At 43.5% G+C, this 20842-nt stretch overlaps 1 protein-coding gene across 8 annotated transcripts in view; it reads right to left on the reverse strand.

Moving 5' to 3' along the window:
* The window catches only part of LOC111975562 (tight junction protein ZO-3), a 29860-nt gene that overhangs the window by 1991 nt on the left and 7027 nt on the right, over positions 1–20842 (reverse strand). Inside the window, exons 1-27 of one of the 8 annotated variants that reach the window (XM_024003911.2) lie at positions 19694–20112; positions 16000–16071; positions 15720–15776; positions 15155–15279; positions 14879–14981; positions 14441–14729; positions 14184–14287; positions 13789–13978; positions 13465–13546; positions 11611–11711; positions 11418–11499; positions 11224–11333; positions 10913–11110; positions 10708–10786; positions 7171–7256; positions 5240–5342; positions 4718–4806; positions 4549–4621; positions 4258–4325; positions 4095–4155; positions 3747–3903; positions 3373–3481; positions 2985–3204; positions 2470–2675; positions 2182–2357; positions 1556–1766; positions 103–203 (exon numbers count right to left, since the gene is read on the reverse strand). In XM_024003911.2, coding sequence (XP_023859679.1) covers positions 103–203; positions 1556–1766; positions 2182–2357; positions 2470–2675; positions 2985–3204; positions 3373–3481; positions 3747–3903; positions 4095–4155; positions 4258–4325; positions 4549–4621; positions 4718–4806; positions 5240–5342; positions 7171–7256; positions 10708–10786; positions 10913–11110; positions 11224–11333; positions 11418–11499; positions 11611–11711; positions 13465–13546; positions 13789–13978; positions 14184–14287; positions 14441–14729; positions 14879–14981; positions 15155–15279; positions 15720–15776; positions 16000–16071; positions 19694–19744 — 3303 coding nt within the window. In that variant the 5' untranslated portion in view covers positions 19745–20112. The other 7 variants (XM_024003910.2, XM_024003917.2, XM_024003912.2 and 4 more) reach the window with 7 other exon arrangements.

The following is a 20842-nucleotide window of genomic DNA, read 5'->3' on the forward strand; positions in this document are numbered from 1 at the left end:
CTAAACACACAGACATGTATTTACTTTAGTCTTTATTCTGCCAGGTAATTCATTGAGAGCAAATTCCCAGTTTGACTGTGAGCTGGGATCTGTCTGTCTTACCGTGACTTCTGAGACCCAGACAGGTTTGGCCTGCTGGTGTCTGATCTTGTCTTTCAGAGTCTCATACCACACATTAGAGCTGGGCTGGAGGGCAATACGAGCTGGGAAGTATGGGAACGATGGGACATAGTTATGAATAAAACCACTTGACCTTTTTTAACAGATAAACTACTTAAGAGCAAAAACAACAAGTACAGTTGAAGTCGGAAGTTTACATACACTTAGGTTGGAGTCATTAAAACTTGTTTTTCAACCACTACACAAATGTATTGTTTTGGCAAGTCAGTTAGGARATCTACTTTGTGCATGACAAGTCATTTTTCCAACAATTGTTTACAGACAGATGATTTCACTTATAATTCACTGTATCACAATTCCAGTAGGTCAGAAGTTTACATACACTAAGTTGACTGTGCTTTTAAACAGCTTGGAACGTTCCAGAAAATGATGTCATGGCTTTAGAAGCTTCTGATAAGCTAATTGACATAATTTGAGTCAATTGGAGGTGTACCTGTGGATGTATTTCAAGGCCTACCTTCAAACGCAGTGCCTCTTTGCTTGACATCATGGGAACATCCAAATAAATCAGCCAAGACCTCAGAAAAAAAATTGTAGACCTCCACAAGTCTGGTTCATCCTTGGGAGCAATTTCCAAACGCCTGAAGGTACCATGTTCATCTGTACAAACAACAGTACGCAAGTATAAACACCATGGGACCACGCAGCCGTCATACCGCTCAGGAAGGAGACGCGTTCTGTCTCCTAGAGATGAACGTACTTTGGTGCGAAAAGTGCAAATCAATCCCAGAACAACAGCAAAGGACCTTGTGAAGATGCTGGAGGAAACAGGTACAAAATTATCTATATCCACAGTAAAACGAGTCCTATATCGACATAACCTGAAAGTCCGCTCAGCAAGGAAGAAGCCACTGCTCCAAAACCGCCATAAAAAAGCCAGACTACGGTTTGCAACTGCACATGGAGAAATGTCCTCTGGTCTGATGAAACAAAAATAGAACTGTTTGGCKATAATGACCATTGTTATGTTTGGAGGAAAAAAGGGGGAGGCTTGCAAGCCGAAGAACCATCTCAAAATTCATCCAACTTATTGTGGGAATCTTGTGGAAAGGCTACCCGAAACGTTTGACCAAAGTTAAACAATTTAAAGGCAATGCTACCAAATACTCATTGAGTGTATGTAAACTTCTGACCCACTGGAAATGTGATGAAAGAAATAAAAGCTGAAATAAATCATTCTATCTACTATTATTCTGACATTTCACATTCTTAAAATAAAGTGTTGATCCTAACTGACCTAAGACAGGGAATGTTTACAAAGACTAAATGCCAGGAATTGTGAAAAACTGAGTTTAAAATGTATTTGGCTAAGGTGTATGTAAACCTCCGACTTCAACTGTATGTGTTTTGATAACACAGGTATGTGTGTGTTTACCTGCGAATAGATGGCCGCAGTGCTTCCTCATCTTGAGGGCCTGTGCGTAGAGGCGTCTGGAGCTCTTGTTGGAGTTCGGGCACATCCTCTGCCTCATGGCCTTGACGTCCTTCCTGCTGTGTGGGTCCAGGAACAGCACCATGGGGTGGTACTGGATGTAGTTCAGACGCTCCACTGCAGTAGGAGTAATGTCCAGCAGAGGGTGCTTGTTCTGGACACAGAGGCGTGAAGAAACATACAATTAGGCATTGTTTTTCAATTGCGAGGTGCATAAATGGAGGAATTCAGATATTACGTTATTGTTTTAGCAATACCCACAGAGTTTTTAATCTACAGTACGCGACATGGTTCAATGTGCCAATAAACCAGCACAATCTACTTGTTTTTCTCTCTCGATTTGTCGCCGTCTTGGAGCTAGAGTTAACTTCTAATGCGGATACAAAAAAAGAGTAATGGAGAGCACAGTATAATACGGCGAACTTAGAAAACGAAGCATTTGTGGTAAGTATATGGGAGCCGCCATCTTTATGCATGTCCGCCATTCTGGTCCTGGATTCAAACAAGCATATAGTTGTACGTCTGTCTCACACCACAACAGGTCACATCTTCCCAGTTTGTTTCATCACCTTCTCTGCAATCCTTCGGACTGTGTCCAGCTTGATGACCGTAGAAGCGGTGTCTGCTCCACTACTACGAGGAACCATCTCTGCCACCTCATATTCATCAGGCATCTCTCTGACCAGCTTCTCCATGGCAACATCATTCAGAGGACCCAAGATGACGATTGGCCGTTTGAAATTAGCTGGAGATAAACATGGGTCCACGTACATGGGTTGATTCACAATACAAAATGTTTAGTACACAAACTTGTTTAAAAGTGTTTGACTATTATGTGAACTATTATGTAATATAACCTTCTCTGAGCAGAACTCTCTCGTACGCTGGGAATTTGCCCTGGATAGTGAGTTGGAGCAGGTCGTCGCGGGTCCGGCGGACGTTCTTCTTGGCCCCTCTAAGCCCCCGTAGTTTCCAGAACTCTGCCCTGGGCCCTGAGACCTGGCGATCCCCTCCTCCTCCACTGGCCCTCTGAGCCTGCTCCATACTGGCCAGTGTCTCAGCCCTGGGTGAGAGACAGAATGATTGTAGAATTACTGCTACCCTAATGACAGTATGAGGCTGCGTTTACATAGGCAGCTCAATTCTGATCTTGTCTTTCTTTTGACCAATCAGATCACTCATTTGCTAATAATTGGGTAAAATATCAGAATTGGACTGACTGTGTAAATGCAGCATAAGTATACAAATTGGAAATACGTTGTCATCAGATGTCATCCTTTGTAACCTAATGTATCTTTTTACGTTTATCTTTTTACATCCAAATCTAACCAATCATATAATCAATAACTCACTCATTCTAGTCTCAACTCACCCGGTCTGGTTGGGGATGGTGCCCTTGTCCAGCTCGTGCAGGTCGTTGCCCATGCGTATAGCCAGCCACTTCCCCAGCTTGCCCCTGTGCATGGTGTCCACCACCCTGAACACCTCTCCCCTGGTGAAGGCTAGGCTGTTGTGGCCCTCTGCCTCGTTGTCAAAGTGGGTCCGGATGTAGAACGAGTCCCCCAAGTTGGACTTCAGTATCTTCTTGTATACTGACAAGAGAGGAAGAATAATTTAGGAATAATTTAAGAATTTGTATGTACCTTATTTGTTACTGGGTAGAGTTATTACATAGTAATTGTCATACGGGCAAGTCCTCTGAAATCAACCACAAATCTCCCCCCTGCACCTGGTTCTGCCTCTAAGGACGTTATACTCACTGTCCATCTTGTTCTGAGTACGGATGTCCACCGGCTCCCCTCTCTTTATGTTGATCAGGAACATAGCAGCTTCCTCACGGTTGAAATGACCAAAGTCCACCCCATTCACCTAGAACAAGACCATAGCCCATAAGTGGGTGAGAGATGTGTTGCATATACTTGTACTGTAGATAGTGACCACTGAAGTGATTTACACTGATTTACACTAACACTTGTCCCAGAGAGCTAGTGTGCACAGGCTTTTGCTTCAGCACGGCATAGAAAAAAACTGAATTAACTAATAAAGATCTTAATTGAATCAGATGTGTTAGTGCTGGGCAGGAACAAAAGCATGCACACCATGTACCGGTGGTGACCGCAACAGTGAGTCTCACCTGCATGATCTGGTCCCCCTCCTTCATGCCTTGCTCATGGGCAGGACTGTTGGGCTGAACCCCCCCAACAAAGATGCCCACGTCATTACCCCCCACCAGCCTCAGGCCTACGCTGCCCTCCTTCACAAACGACACTGTGTTCAGATCGGAGCTATATCTGAGAGAAGATAGTACAGATCAAAAGGAGTATTTATGAAAAGGAGCATTGTCCAGTCATATTCAATAGACTATAGGATACCGAACAAATAAATCACTTATGGTGGTCTGCATTGTGAATGGGTTGTACATTTTTTATATTTGACATTTTTTCTAAGGCTATACTGTATGGGTATAAATAAATCACCTTACCCCAAGTTAGGTGTGGGGATGGAGTCTGGAGGTAAGGAGTAGAGGGGTTCCTCTGTCTTGGCTGAAATGGAAATAACAGTTAAGACCTTCCTTCCATCCACAGAGTTACTAACACGTTATAAAGAGGACATTGGAGAGCTGATACAAGAGAGTTGGTACTTACAGTAGGCTGGAGGGTTGCTCTTCACTGATATCCCATAGCGGACAGTTCCATTGGCTCTGCGTGGAATACTACAAGAGAAGAGATACCATTCACTGACATTTCCACAATAAGTGAGTTAGAGGTCAGAGAAGGTGGAAGTGTACACACACACTTGTGATCAGATTGACTTGAAGAGTAACATGACTTGTCACAGAGGACGTTTCTTGGAGGTGTGCATTCCTTTTGTTTATGGTGGTTTATTAAACTGTCCGTTCTTTACCTGGTTGRCAACAGTGGTTTCTAGTGTTTTACCTGTGGTTGCTCTCCACATCGGTACTCCCAGACCTCCGAGGGGGTGAAGGTGCACGGTCTGACTCAGAGGAATCTGAAGAGAGCAAAAACAGAGGATGAGGATACAGACTTCCAACCCCAAGTTAAATCTTACTAGACAGTGCCCATCTTTCATATGAGGGACACTGACCTGAGACTGGTCTGGAGGGGGTCATGCCTCGTTGAGGGGGGTCCTGTCTCACTAATGGAGCTGGAGAAGACTGCATCTCAGGCAGAGCTCTGGGAGAGAGAGAGGAGAGCTAGAGAGCGCAATCATACTCAATACAAAGCTCTTATCGTGTCAACTACTATAGAAATCCTATAGTTAAATACTAGCTAATTGGACTGAAAGGGTTATCAAGAGTGCGATGTTGACCGACTTCAAACAGTGTGTGATCTTAGCATGCAGAACTGTGCATGTTAAATGTGTCAATATTGATTCAGTTCCTTGTCCAAATAAACCAACCAGTCTAGCATCCTGGATTTATCCTCCGAACATATTATGTTCTGAAGCAGTCAGCTATTGAAACAGTTTTTAATCAACGTGTATGTGTACCAACGTCTTTAACTTGCCATTTTGCACTCAACTAAGTTTACGCATCGCAGTATTATCTTGGCCAGTATCATCACATTCTCCTGTTAACGGGTTGGTGTGTTCGTCTGTCAGCATTACCTGTAACTGTTCTTGGATCCCCGGGAACTGGAGCCTCCACTGTCTGCAAATTCCCGTCGAGGTACGGATGAATAACTTGCCTCTGACTCTGATCCTGAGCGCCCTGTGGACATGGCCAGACACACACACATACAGTACCAGTCAAAGGTTTGGACAGCCCTACTCAGTCAAGGGTTTTTCTTTATTTTTACTATTTTCTACATTGTAGAATAATAGTGAAGACATCAAAACTATGAAATAACACATATAGAATCATTCAAAGTAGCCACCCTTTGCCTTGATGACAGCTTTGCACACTCTTGGCATTCTCTCAACCAGCTTCATGAGGTAGTCACCTGGAATGCATTTCAATTAACAGGTGTGCCATGTTAAAAGTTAATTTGTGTAATTTCTTTCATTCTTAATGCGTTTGAGCCAATCAGTTGTGTTGTGACAAGGGTGGTATACAGAAGATAGCCCTATATGGTAATAGATCAAGTCCATATTATGACAAGAACAGCTCAAATAAGCAAAGAGAAACAGTCCATCATTACTTTAAGACATGAAGGTCAGTCAATACGGAAATTAAGAACTTTGAACGTTTCTTCAAGTGCAGTCGCGAAAACCATCAAGCGCTATGAGGACCACCACAGGAAAGGAAGACCCAGAGTTACCTCTGCTTCAGAGGATAAGTTCATTAGAGTCAACTGCACCTCAGATTGCAGCCCAAATAAATGCTTCACAGAGTTCAAGTAACAAACATCTCAACATCAACTGTTCAGAGAACACTGCATGAAATCAGGCCTTCATGGTCAAATTGCTGCAAAGAAACCACAATTAAAAGGACACCAATAATAATAATAAGAGACTTGCTTGGGCCAAGAAACACAAGACATAGACATCGGACCGGTGGTAATCTGTCCTTTGGTCTGATGAGTCCAAATTTGAGATTTTTTGGTTGCAACCGCCGCGTCTTTGTGAGACGCAGAGTAGGTGAACGGATGATCTCTGCATATATGGTTCCCACCTTGAAGCATGGAGGAGGAGGTGTGATGGTGTGGGGGTGCTTTGCTGGTGACACTGTCTGTGATTTATTTAGAATTCAAGGCACACTTAACCAGCATGGTTACCACAGCATTCTGCAGCGATACGCCATCCCATCTGGTTTGCGCTTAGTGGGACTATCATTTGTTTTTCAACAAGACAATGACCCAAAACACACCTCCAGGCTGTGTAAGGACTATTTGACTAAGGGGGAGAGTGATGGAGTGCTGCATCAGATGACCTGGCCTCTACAATCACCTAACCTTTTGTTTAAATAGGCAAGTCAGTTCATTTACAATGACGGCCTACACCGGCCAAACCCTAACCCTACGCTGGGCCGATTGTGCGCCGCCCTACGGGACTCCCAATCACGGCCAGTTGTGATAAKGCCTGGAATCGAATCAGGGTCTGTAGTGACACCTCTAACACTAAAATGCAGTGCCGTAGACTGCTGCGCCACTTGAGATGGTTTGGGATGAGTTGGACCGCAGAGTGAAGGAAAAGCAGCCAACAAGTGCTCAGCATATGTGGGAACTCCTTCAAGACTGTTGGAAAAGCATTCCAGGTGAAGCTGGTTGAGATGATGCCAAGAGTGGGCAAAGCTGTCATCAAGGCAAAGGGTGGCTACTTTGAAGAATCTTAAATATAAAATATATTTTGATTTGTTTAACACATTTTTTGGTTACTACAGGATTCCATATGTGTTATTTCATAGTTTTGATGTCTTCACTATTATTCTACAATGTAGAAAATAGTAAAAATAAAGTAAAACCCTTGAATAAATAGGTGTGTCCAAACTTTTGTTTTGTACTGTAGGTAAACAAAAACAAATCATAAACATACCAAACATGAGCAATAATATAGGCATAAGTTACAAGTAAGTAATTGTCAATATGCACACAGCGCACCTTTAGCATGGTTGCTCATTGTGACACTGGGAGCCTTCCACCTGGGGGGCTCCACTTGGGGCTCCACAGCTACTAAAGGAGTGGCTCTGGAATAGAAGAGGGAGTTGGGAGTGAGGGAGAAGGAAGACAATAGAACTCAGTTACATGTGGAGAAAATAAATAATGATGAGAAGACTTAATATATTCACATCAGGACATCTGGGGGAGCTGTCTCACATAGCAAGACCCTACTGGCTGATCACAGTTGGTAATTAACAATTACAAGGATAATTGTTGCTTTTAATTGAACAACTGCATTTTACTTGTTATCCATGCCATGGATGCTAACCCTAACTCATCCATGTACAGTCGTGGCCAAAAGTTTTGAGAATGACACAAATATTAATTTTCACAAAGTCTGCTGCCTCAGTTTGTATGATGGCAATTTGCATATACTCCAGAATGTTATGAAGAGTGATCAGATGAATTGCAATTAATTGCAAAGTCCCTCTTTGCCATGCAAATTAACTGAATCCCCCAAAAACTGGTGTGAGTGTTGACGAGGACAAGGCGGGAGATCACTCTGTCATGCTGATTAGGTTTGAATAACAGACTGGAAGCTTCAAAAGGAGGGTGGTGCTTGGAATCATTGTTCTTTCCTCTGCCAATCATGGTTACCTGCAAGGAAACACGTGCCGTCATCATTGCTTTGCACAAAAAGGGCTTCACAGGCAAGGATATTGCTGCCAGTAAGATTGCACCTAAATCAACCATTTATCGGAGCATCAAGAAATTCAAGCAGAGCGGTTCAATTGTTGTGAAGAAGGCTTCAGGGTGCCCAAGAAAGTCCAGCAAGCGCCAGGACCGTCTCCTAAAGTTGATTCGGCTGCGGGATCGGGGAACCACCAGTACAGAGCTTGCTCAGGAATGGCAGCAGGCAGGTGTGAGTGCATCTGCACACACAGTGAGGCGAAGACTTTTGGAGGATGGCCTGGTYTCAAGAAGGGCAGCAAAGAAGCCACTTCTCTCCAGGAAAAACATCAGGAACAGACTGATATTCTGCAAAAGGTACAGGGATTGGACTGCTGAGGACAGGGGTAAAGTCATTGTCTCTGATGAAGCACCTTTCCGATTGTTTGGGGCATCCGGAAAAAAAGCTTGTCCGGAGAAGACAAGGTGAGCGCTACCATCAGTCCTGTGTCATGCCAACAGTAAAGCATCCTGAGACCATTCATGTGTGGGGTTGCTTCTCAGCCAAGGGAGTGGGCTCACTCACAATTTTACCTAAGAACACTGCCATGAATAAAGAATGGTACCAACACATTCTCCGAGAGCAACTTTTCCCAACCATCCACGAACAGTTTGGTGACGAACAATGCCTTTTCCAGCATGATGGAGCACCTTGCCATAAGGCAAAAGTGATACCTAAGTGGCTCGGGGAACAAAACATCGATATTTTGGGTCCATGGCCAAGAAACTCCCCAGACCTTAATCCCATTGAGAACTTGTGGTCAATACTCAAGAGGCGGGTGGACAAACAAAACCCCACAAATTCTGACAAACTCCAAGCATTGATTATGCAAGAATGGGCTGCCATCAGTCAGGATGTGGCCCAGAAGTTAATTGACAGCATGCCAGGGCGGATTGCAGAGGTCTTGAAAAAGAAGGGTCAACACTGCAAATATTGACTCTTTGCATCAACTTAATGTAATTGTCAATGAAAGCCTTTGACACTTATGAAATTCTTGTAATTATACTTCAGTATTCCATAGTAACATCTGACAAAATATCTAAAGACACTGAAGCAGCAAACTTTGTGGAAATTAATATTTGTCATTCTCAAAACTTTTGGCCACGACTGTATAGTTCCAAATGCATTTGAGATTCTTTTCYAATTAGACCAATATAATGCTCATTCATTATCAGGCATTCTATGTTTTTTTTAATCATGCTGCTGATTGCTTTGTAATGGCCAGATTCAGCAACATATACAGTAGAGGGATGTGCATAGTGAAAGTCGCTTTTACTTTATTGGCAAACAAAACCTCACAGTCCTGACTGGTTTCATCACTGCCTGGTATGGCAACTGCTCGGCTTCCGACCGCAAGTCTCTACAGAGGGTAGTGCGTAAGGCCCTGTACATCCCTGGGGCCAAGCTTCCTGCCATCCAGGACCTCTATACCAGGCGGTGTCAGAGGAAGGCCCTAAAAATTGTCAAAGACTCCAGCCACCCTAGTCATATACTGTTCTCTCTGCTACCACACGGCAAGCGGTACCGGAGCACCAAGTCTAGGTCCAAAAGGCTTCTAAACAGCTTCTACCCCCAAACCATAAGACTCCTTCATCAAATAGTACTCGCAAAACATCAGTCTCAAAGTCAACAGTGAAGAGGCGATTCCGGGATGCTGGCCTTCTAGGCAGAGTTGCAAAGAAAAAGCCATATCTCAGACTGGCCATTAAAAAGAAAAAATTAAGATGGGCAAAAGAACACAGACACTGGACAGAGGAACTCTGCCTGGAAGGCCAGCATCCCGGAGTCGCCTCTTCACTGTTGACGTTGAGACTGGGGTTCTGCGGGTACTATTTAATGAAGCTGCCAGTTGAGGACTTGTGAGGCGTCTGTTTCTCAAACTAGACACTAATGTACTTGTCCTCTTGCTCAGTTGTGCAGCGGCGCCTCCAACTCCTCTATTCTGGTTAGAGCCAGTTTGCGCTGTTCTGTCAAGGGAGTAGTACACAGCGTTGTACGAGGTCTTCAGTTTCTTTGCAATTTCTCACATGGAATAGCCTTCATTTCTCAGAACAAGAATAGACTGACGAGTTTCAGAAGAAAGTTATTTGTTTCTGGCCATTTTGAGCCTGTAATCAAACCCACAAATACTGACACTCCAGATACTCAACTAGTCTAAAGAAMGCCAGTTTTATTGCTTTTTTWAAATCAGCACAACAGTTTTCAGCTGTGCTAATATAATTGCAAAAGGGTTTTCTAATGATCAATTAGCCTTATAAACTTGAATTAGCTAACACAACGTGCCAATGGAACACAGGCGTGATGGTTGCTGATAATGGGCCTCGGTACGCCTATGTAGATATTCCATAAAAAAAAAAAAGAAGATCTAAATGAAATTCAAAATAAAAAGATGCCATTTACAACTACAATAGTCATTTACAACATTAACAATGTCGACACTGTTTTTCTGATCAATTTGATGTTATTTTAATGTACCAAAAATGAGCTTTTCTTTCAAAAACAAGGACATTTCTAAGTGACCACAAWCATTTGAACGGTAGTGTACACATTACCTCAATTACCTCGACTAACCGGTGCCCCCGCACATTGACTCTGTACCAGTACCCCCTGTGTATAGCCTAGCTACTGTTATTTTACTGCTGCTCTTTAACTATGRTATTTTTAACTTAAAACTGATTTGTTAGTTAAGGGCTTGTAAGTAAGCATTTCACGGTAAGGTCTACACCTGTTGTATTCGGCACATGTGACAAATAKAATTTGATTTGACTGAGCACAAGTTAGGGGTTATGCCTCATCTGTACCTGTACCTGCTCCGGGAGTCCTGCCTGTGGGTGGTGCCCTGTCTCTGGGGGGGCCCGGAGCTGCTGTCCGACTCAGTCTCAGAGTCTGGGGAGAGAGCAAGGGTAATGCTCCAATTATGTGGCCCTTTCTACSTCCTTTGAATGTACTTATAATGTTATGTCAAGGTGTTCCTGTTGTGGAAGTTGAGGCAAGGGGTGTAGTGTTACTGACCTGGAGGTGGGGCTTTGACAGGAGAGGAGACCCGTCGGGGGGGATCCTGACGAATGGAGATGGGGGAGGCGCTCAGTGTCCCAGGGTGGGGCAGGTCAGGGAGCACTCTGTATCTGGAGTGGTCCTCTGTGACTCTGGAACTCTCTCCTCTTCTAGGGGGTGGTGAGGCACTGCGGTCCGAGTCCGACTCTGACACCACTGCACAGAGAGAGAAACAGGGGAGAGAGAGAACATGTTATTATCATCATGATCCACTCATCGAGAATGTGTCATTTGATGAGATTTCCCTATAGCCTATGTTGTGCGTTTACCTTTACGAGTTCGCAAGGCCGAGGAGGGACGGGAAGGACGTGGGGCGGCCCAGTCGAGGACGCCAGGTGAGGCTTTGGGGTTGGGGAGCATGGACACCCCTGAAAGAGTTCTACAGCAAGAAAGAAAAACACCTCAATCAAACACAGATCTCAAAAAATCGAAACAACAYTGTCTGGTTTGAGGTTCAACCCACCTGTATTTGTCGGCTATATCTGGGCTGTCCTTCCTGACAAGAGGGGGTGAGGCACTGCGGTCAGACTCGGACTCTGAGGGGGCTGGAGAAAAACAACACACAGTTCAGGTCAAGCTCGACAGGGTACAGATTACACACGAGTGGGATGGGCCAATGTTAATGAAGGAGTTGAGATCCTCGTCTCTGGACTGACCTCGGCGAGAGGGGTAGGCTTTAGCAGCAGGCCGGGACAGTGTCGAACGCACCGGGGACTGGTCACGAGACTTAGCTAATAGAGGAGGTTGCTCAGCTCTTCTGCAACAGAACAGAGAGAGAAAGCCTCATCATACGTACAGTTGAAGTCAGAGGTTTACATACACCTTAGCCAAATACATTTAAACTCAGTTTTTCACAATTCCTGACATTTAATCCTAGTAAAAATTCAGATCACCACTTTATTTTAAGAATGTGAAATGTCAGAATAATAGTAGAGCGAATGATTTATTTCAGCTTTTATTTCTTTCATCACATTCCCAGTGGATCAGAAGTTTACATACACTCAATTAGTATTTGGTKGCATTGCCTTGAAATTGTTAAACTTGAGTCAAACGTTTTGGTTAGCCTTCCACAAGCTTCACACAATAAGTTGGGTGAATTTTGGCCCATTCCTCCTGACAGAGCTGGTGTAACTGAGTCAGGTTTGTAGGCCTCCTTGCTCACACGCTTTTTCAGTTCTACCCACACATTTTGATTGAGGTCAGGACTTTGTGATGGCCACTCCAAATACCTTGACTTTGTTGTGCTTAAGCCATTTTGCCACAACTTTGGAAGTATGCTTGGGGTTTGTCCATTTGGAAGACCCATTTGCGACCAAGATTTAACTTCCTGACTGAATTCTTGAGATGTTGCTTCAATATATCCACAATTTTCCTGCCTCATGATGCCATCTATTTGTGAAGTGCACCAGTCCCTCCTGTAGCAAAGCACCCCCACAACATGATGCTGCCACCCCCGTGCTTCACGGTTGGGATGGTGTTCTTCGGCTTGCAAGCGTTGCCCTTTTTCCTCCAAACATAACAATGGTCATTATGGCCAAACAGTTCTATTTTTGTTTCATCAGACCGGAGAACATTTCTCCAAAAAGTATGATCTTTGTCCCCATGCAGTTGTAAACCGTAGTCTGGCTTTTTTAATGGCGGTTTTGGAGCAGTGGCTTCTTCCTTGCTGAGTGGCCTTTCATGTTATGTCAATATAGGACTTGTTTTACTGTGGATATAGATACTTTTGGCCCTGTTCCCTCCAGCATKTTCACAAGGTCCTTTGCTGTTGTTCTGGGATTGATTTGCACTTTTCGCACCAAAGTACGTTAATCTCTAGGAGACAGAACGTATCTCCTTCCTGAGCGGTATGACAGCTGCATGGTCCCGTGGTGTTRATACTTGCGTACTATTGTTTGTACAGATGAACATGGTACCCTCAGGCATTTGGAAATTGCTCCCAAGGATGAACCAGACTTGTGGAGGTCTACACATTTTTTTCTGAGGTCTTGGATGATTTATTTGGATTTTCCAATGATGTCAAGCAAAGAGGCACTGAGTTTGAAGGTAGGCCTTGAAATACATCCACAGATACACCTCCAATTGACTCAAATTATGTCAATTAGCCCATCAGAAGCTTCTAAAGCCWTGACATAATTTTCTGGAATTTTCCAAGCTGTTTAAAAGCACAGTCAACTTAGTGTATGTAAACTTCTGACCCACTGGAATTGTGATACAGTGAGTTATAAGTGAAATAATCTGTCTGTAAACAATTGATGGAAAAATGACTTGTGTCATGCACAAAGTAGATTGCCAAAACGATATAGTTTGTTAACAAGAAATTTGTGGAGTGGTTGAGAAACTAGTTTTAATGACTCCAACATAAGTGTATGTAAACTTCCGACTTCAACTGTAGTTAAAAAYGAGACTTGTCACTTAAGGAAATGTTAGATCAAGTGCAGACATCTCAATAAGAAGATACTAGAAGAAGATCAGAATAGGTGAAATAAACATGTTTCAGGTGAGTTTACCTGCGTGTGCGTCGTTCTCTAGTGGCGGAGCGTGACACTCTGTTTCTAGGAGTYGGGATGTCTGTATCCAGGTCTGAAATGTCTGAGGAGATCAGAGGAAAGCCATTAAAACACTGAGGAATCACATACTGGAGCAGCTYAACCAACGTTTACTTTGCTTTTCAGGAGCTGCTTCTGACTCTACATTCATATCTCTAATCTACTACTTTCCTCCTTCCCCCTCTTGCCACCCTCCTCCTTCCAATCCTGAGATGCTGATGCTACATTCTCTCACTCATACACTACTGTCACTATTGTCTTTCCCCTTTTCCCTCGCTCCCTCACCCTCCAGTTCAGAGCTGCTGTGGCCACGGCGGTCCTCCTCGCTGTTGGGGGCGCTGTCATCCACCTCYGGGATGCTGACCAGGAACTTGCGGTCGTCTCTCAAGACCATCATGGTCAGCTTRCCCCGGGACTTCTCCACCAGGTGCTTGGTCTCAAGCAGGGACAGGTTCTCTGTTGTCATGCCATTGATCTGGACAGGAAGTAGAAAAACTTAAAAGTTCACAGAATGCGGAAATCGTCCTTTTGCTTCATACAATGACATTGACGAAAACAGACATAATTAAAACACCAGGAACATCTGTCATCAAAAGCATTCTGGTTTATGGTCCCAGTATAGAATCATATCTATGTACAAAGCAAAGATGCTATGTTTTGTGATGAAATATCATATAGACCTTGAGAATGAGGTCTCCCTCCTGCAGAGTGCCCTCCTTGGCAGCCAGACCCGTCTCAGTCATGTGTTTGATGAAGATTTGGCTTCCCAACTTCAGTCCATACTCTGGAACAGGAAGAGAAAGGCAACATGAAATCGTTGTAACGGAGGCCTTGAATTCACTTATCTATACAATCACGTCCGATCTGTGATTACGATTTGAAACCTTTTGCTACGGCGTGGCCTAATGAACACAACCCAGATGTTATTCATCCTTACCATCAGTGAGTTTCTTCTTCAGCAGGGTGGTTTTGATTGGCTTGTCTAGGAAGTCCTGGCGTGGCAGCCGTTTGTACCCCGACATAAGTGGCAGGGCGTGAGCGGTCTCGTTGCGATCGGAGGTAGTGCTACGGGCGCTGTAGTGGTCAGGGTTGCGGGCCTGGTCGGAGCCATCAGAGTAGCGTCGGYTCCTCCGTGGGGGGTCCTGATCCAGCAGGTTGGAGTGGGAGGCGGCACGCGACGGTCTGGTGCTGGCTGGGAGCTGGACCTTACGAGGACGCTTCACTGTCTGAGAGAGAGAGACCTGTATTACCTTTATTTTGTCTGGTAAGTATACTGAAATTATGTTCTCACAGCAATAAGCTGGGGTTGCTCACAAATCACACGAAGATGGAAGAACCAACCATGCTTAACACTACAGTACATAAGGCTACTCACTATGTTGGCTGTTTTGCCACATGACTTAAGGTTCTGGATGGTGAAGGTAGAGTAGACATTCTCCATGGACACTCCATTGACCATGACGATCTGATCTCTGACGCTGTTGGAGAGGAACGAGAGGTATAAACAAGGTAAGGATCAAAGACATGCAATTTTACATTTGGATGTGTTTGGTTGTGTGTGTGAGTTTACTGTATATACCCTCAAGTAAAACCCTTAGAGGCATGTGCCTGTATGCCTGAAGGGTATAGCTGTAGGGTGTAGACGACTTACAACAGCCGTCCCATAGCGGGTCCGTTCCGCACCACATCTGAAACCATCACAGCTGTGTCCCCTGAGTCTGGGTTCGGCTTGTCTCTGCCCCCTGATATCGCAAAGCCAAACCCCATCTTGGAATCCTGCCATAGCAAGAGTAGGAGGGTGATAAGCGAGAAAGAGGAAGAGAGAGAAAAAATGAAAGAGAAAGAGCAGGTGAGAGAGATGGAGAAAGCAGGGAGAGCGAGTGACGGAAAAAGAAAAAGAGAGGGTGATAAAGAACAAGGGACATAGGAAAGAGGTAGGGAGAGCACATTCCATCAGCAATGAAGTGTGTCACCTGACCTGTACCAAGAGTTACAGGGAGCAGTAGGGCGTGCCTTTGTTACTCAAACTTTCTGCAGTTAGCCACAGAGTTGGATCATTTTGAAGTCCATTCCAATTGAAGTGGTTCAGTATTTCTATCGGTACACCTTGAGTATGTCAAAGTACTGTCTGTAACTACATGCTGTTGTGTTTTAGGTCCACATCAAAGTATATCATCAAATGCTGACTGACAAAACAACAAAAAAGAGACACTTACTTTGCTTAGTGTTATAGTATGCTGCTCCCATATCATTAATTCTTCCATCTCTGGTTTCTGAAAAACAACATCAAACCTATTACAACATGTAAAACCAATCGCAAAGCACAGACATTCTCCATTTACCATCAACAAACCATAACATGAATAAACTCCAGCAACTTAATCACAACAGAAGCAGCAGTTTCATGTCCTTACATTGACAGTTGCCAAGCCCCAGTGTGTTGTTTGTGAGACTGAGGAGAGGAGTCAAAATGAGCCGACTGCAGCGTGCTCTCACCTGTCTCATTCCATTCCTCTGACAGGTACGGGGGAGGGGCCACAAAGGGAGAGAAGGAGCTGGCCGCCCTTGCTGTGACATACGACACCCGGGCATTGTTCAATGGGGTGCAACGTTATAGAACGCTGCAGGTAGAAACTCAATGTATAGAGCTGACTAGACGTGTTCGCCATGGCTCTCTAGTCATATGGAATAGAGAATTATGTCTGTGCTACACAATTAATTTCTATCTGCAATGTTTTTCGTGCCTCATCCAATTGAACATGCATCCGGATACAAACAGAGGACATTCACGAACCAACGACAGTGCCACACTAACATACTGAAAACATTCCACATCTAATTTCAAAACTAAACAACATTGCAGGTCATATCTCTGATATTATAAACTGGGTGGTTCGAGCCCTGAATGCTGATTGGCTGACAGCCGTGGTATATCAGACCGTATACCATGGGTATGACAAAACATGTATTTCTACTGCTCTAATTATGTTGGTAACCAGTTTATAATAGCAATAAGGCACATCGGGGGGTTTGTGGTATTTGMCCAATATACCACGGCTAAGGGCTTTATCCAGGCACTCTGCGGTGCGTTGTGCAWAAGAACAACCCTTAGCCGTGGTATGTMGGGCATATACCACACTCCCTCGGGTCTTATTGCTTAAGTATCCTACTCCTACTACAGTACAAATTGCCTAAACTGGTCCAGCAAGATGGACTACCCTGAAGGACAAGAGAAGTATTGCAGAGATGTGTGAAACCTTGCCCCACACACTTTATTCAAATGAATGTATTGGGACAAAGAAAGTTGTAATGTACACTACAGCAGAATACACATTTACAGCATCAGAAATGAAATGTAACCAGAAGACGACTTTTACAAATCAGAAATTCTGGTGTATGCTTGACCATCTGTCTGACTCAATAATATACATACTAGAAATATATTGTGCATGTTCCTACTACTCTACATAGGTTCAATTACACAAACAGCCATTGTTGCATTGAGATGAGTGTTAGTTGTCTGTGGGCAATTCCCGGTAACGGAATTATGCTGAGACTTATTTTTCACTTTAAAACAAAAATCCTTGATTTCAAAGTCTAACAAACCATACAACTCTATGCACAATGACTATCTACACAGTAAATCTATTACAAAATCATTTACTGGAAATATTGTGCAGATGCAAAGTTTGGTAAAATAATTATGTTAAAATCTCGCTCAGTTTTATTCTGTTACCAAACTTTGTATCTGCATAGTTCTTCCTGTAAATGGGCTTTTGTAAAATTGTCTGTGGAAATTGTTAAAAGTAGTCCTTGTGCATAGAGTTCAGCAGTTCGCTAAACTTTTAAAATCAATAGTTTTTGTTAGGTGTACATTTTAATGTGAAAAATCTGAGTCTCAGCATAATTCCGTTACCATGGAATTGCCCTTTTGTTAACTGTCCTACAGGGTCATGACAAACATACAGGTCAGAGAACGGTCAACAAGGTGAGACAGACATGGTCAGATAGTCACTGAGGAGGACAAGCAGGACAAGCATCCTCAATAAATCACTAGTATTTTACTAATGGTGGAGTAGCAGGTGGAATACCTGCTATAGATGGTATGTTTATGGTCAAAAAGACTTGGGCTAAGGGTTAATCTTTAACCTAGTATAATTTCTTACAACAGTCTAATTAACATTAGACTGAAGGACTAGATATCAGCAGTCTCACAGCTCTTCAACTGTTTGATCATCCCATGATAAGCAAGGACTCCATCTTAGAAGCTCCTGGTCAAGAGACAACGTCAATGAAATGACGGTGGTTTATCTCTAAAAATGACACTAGAGCAACACAGTTTTAATCATGGTCAAGTCTATTATTGTAATAGAATTAAATGAATAAAGAGGATATAGTTGACATGCATCCTCCGGTGGACACCTTTCATCTGCTTTGAGAGGTCGAAGGGGCCAACTGCCAGTATGCAAATATCATTGACGCTATCATTCTACAGTCTAATCAGGGTCACTATTCCTGAAAACAATGTCTGTCTCCATGACTACAACATTAACAAAGAAGGGTAGTGAACAAGCATTCATGAGTGTATTTTTCTTGGGATTCTGACAAATCGACAATCTTGGCTTTGGTTGGTGAAACTCACTTGTGCGCAAAAGAATACAAATAGGTTACATGATGCAGCCATTATCAAGAAATCTACACAGAATTGCCCAACGTTCTGCATAATCCCACTTGACAATTACTACGGTATATGTATACTTTAACAGCCAAAAAGGTCACCAGCACAGGCAAACACTTTGTGTAACAGAATTGGCAAGGGCAGCCCCAGTTAATGCCACCCTATAGCCAGTGTGCTGGCCTTGGCCCCAACATGAGGAATAAACCAAGCCTTTCCCTGACCAAGTATATTCATCCCCCACCTGGCTATTCCAGGGGAGATGCTCTATGTTAGAAATAACCTTTACCTACTGACCCTCCGCGGTGCAGATAGAAACCGGATGCCTCRGGTTTTCAGGGGAAAAGGAAAGAGAGCCTGTGATGTCACTTCTGCTTTTGGGCAACACTCCACCTGAACTCCTCCTTCACATTTACTTAATTGGTTGAGCAGTGCAGAAGAGAACCTCCCCCCAAATATTTTTTTGTCTCGTCAGGACCAGGAAGAGGCGTTTAATTTACACCTGCTACGTTAGGTTCTTACCTACTAGGCTGCATGATATTAAGGGAGGCTAGCCAGCCATAACAAGGCTAACTCTTTCAGACATAGGAAGTAGATAAGCTTGGAGAGTGAAAGTAAAAAGACAACACAGTAAAGCCTACATGACAAGATCAAAAAGGCCACACTTTCTTAAAAAGGAAGCAACAAAATCTTCAGGTACTTTCCTGACTTTCATAAAAGACCATAAAAGCTGTTTGTCCTTTTTACTCACCACTTCTTCTCTGAACCTCACTTCCATTCCCCACTGGGAGTTGAGCCTAGCAACACACACACACACCTGTGGCTTCCTCACATTACCTCTACTCAAAAACACCCGTTTTTTTTTATTCCAACATAATCCATGTTGGAGGCCAAGAAATTAAAGACCCTGTGCTTCAAATCAAATAAATGTGGATTATCAATAGCTAAGGGTCCTGAGCACTATAGCTTTGTGGGGTAAAAAACACCTAGCAGAAACAAATCCCACCTGGATCAATGAGAGGCTCCTCCCCTTCCAGCACTTTCTATTGCCCCTTTGTTGCCAGGGATTTAAGGCGGAACCAATTTTGCCAGTGTGAAACCCTATATAGTGCCACGTGGAAAAGATGAAACACCTTAATTAAAAAGGTTCAGTTGGTAAATATTACAGTATGTGAGTCACTGTAGTCCAGTCATCAGATAAACAGTTGTATGTGAAATTTAAACAAGACTTAACATACTCATTTAGACACATTATCATATGACTAAGGGGGCGTTACAGCCAGGAAACTCACATTGTTTGTTCATAACAGTACATAAGCCTTTAAAATCTTCCCTAACCTAATGGTTAGCTTAAATGGTGGTGACATGGATGGTAGACAAGACTGGTAAAACCAACCCAAAATGGATAAACTGATTCAATTTTTACACCACACTATAAAATTAGATTTAGCAATTTCACAGAGGACTTGATTTTCCAGATACAAGATAACCCCCGGCGAGAGAGAGACCACTTACCGGTGGTGTCACCGAATAACTGACCAGTTTCAGCGCCTGTTTCAGATTCATGACAAATCAGTAACGTCCTGTTTGGTTTCAACAACAACCGGCTGACAGAATATGACCGAGTCACCTCTGCTCTGTCCAGCTGACACACTGAAGCTGTACTAAGCACATGGTTGTCTGTCCCTGCGAGCTTTACACCTTATCTAAGCAAGCCACCGTCTCTGATACCCCCCAGTCCCCCATACTGTCCAGGTGACACAGAAGAGACAGAGGTACTCTCCAAATGACACCTAGCCTCTACAGTTTGCAAAAGCTATTTCATAATCATATATCCGATGTTGCTGGTATAGGCCTATGCACTGAGAGGAAGGATATTCCCATTCTGGCGTGAGCTCAGTCAGGTACTACTTTCCCATGGAAGCCCAGGTTATGGGACTGGATTAGTCATGCCTGGCACTATGGTTACCAGAGGGTATGAGTACACTGGGCTATTAATAATTAAAAGAGTGTTTACTTCACCAAAGGCCCTAACAAAGGTCTCTTTATATAGACCACTGTCACTGTGCTTTGTGATGAGGAAGTACAAGAGTTTAGATTGTATCTCTACATAATYCATATTTATGCATGTTATTTATTTCTACCCATCTCCCCTATTTGGTTGGGGAGGAGGAGGGAGGGGTTAAATAGAGACTTGTCATTTGCAGGCCTTCAGAGGTAATTTGCAGGACCAAGTGGGCATTCTCTATTGTGAGACTTTGGTAGTAATAAGGAAGTAGGATCAGAACAGCTGCATAGCCTCACTGTTTTTTCTCACTTACTTTACCTACTGGCCTTTGGACAGTCACAACACAGACCCTTACTGAATAATGAATAGACCTGAGGAAAATAGAGGTAGAGTTAAAAAAAAACACAAGTAGTATTCCTAGAGGCTTGCAAAAAAAGCAAACACCTCTTAAGAATAGGCGCTCTTACAGCAGGTAAACAATAACTCACACAGTCACTCACTCACACAGTCAGTAGGCCCCAGCTAGGTTAGCACGCAGGGYCAAATACGTGTCATGTTCCTAGCAGAGCAAATATTGCACTTCTCAAGTTTACATCAACCTAGCAAACTACTGTTGCTCTACTACTGGGAAGCTTGCCTTCAGTGCAAGTGAGGGT

The sequence above is a fragment of the Salvelinus sp. IW2-2015 genome, linkage group LG16 (genome assembly GCF_002910315.2).
Source record: "Salvelinus sp. IW2-2015 linkage group LG16, ASM291031v2, whole genome shotgun sequence".
Taxonomy (NCBI): Eukaryota; Metazoa; Chordata; class Actinopteri; order Salmoniformes; family Salmonidae; genus Salvelinus; species Salvelinus sp. IW2-2015.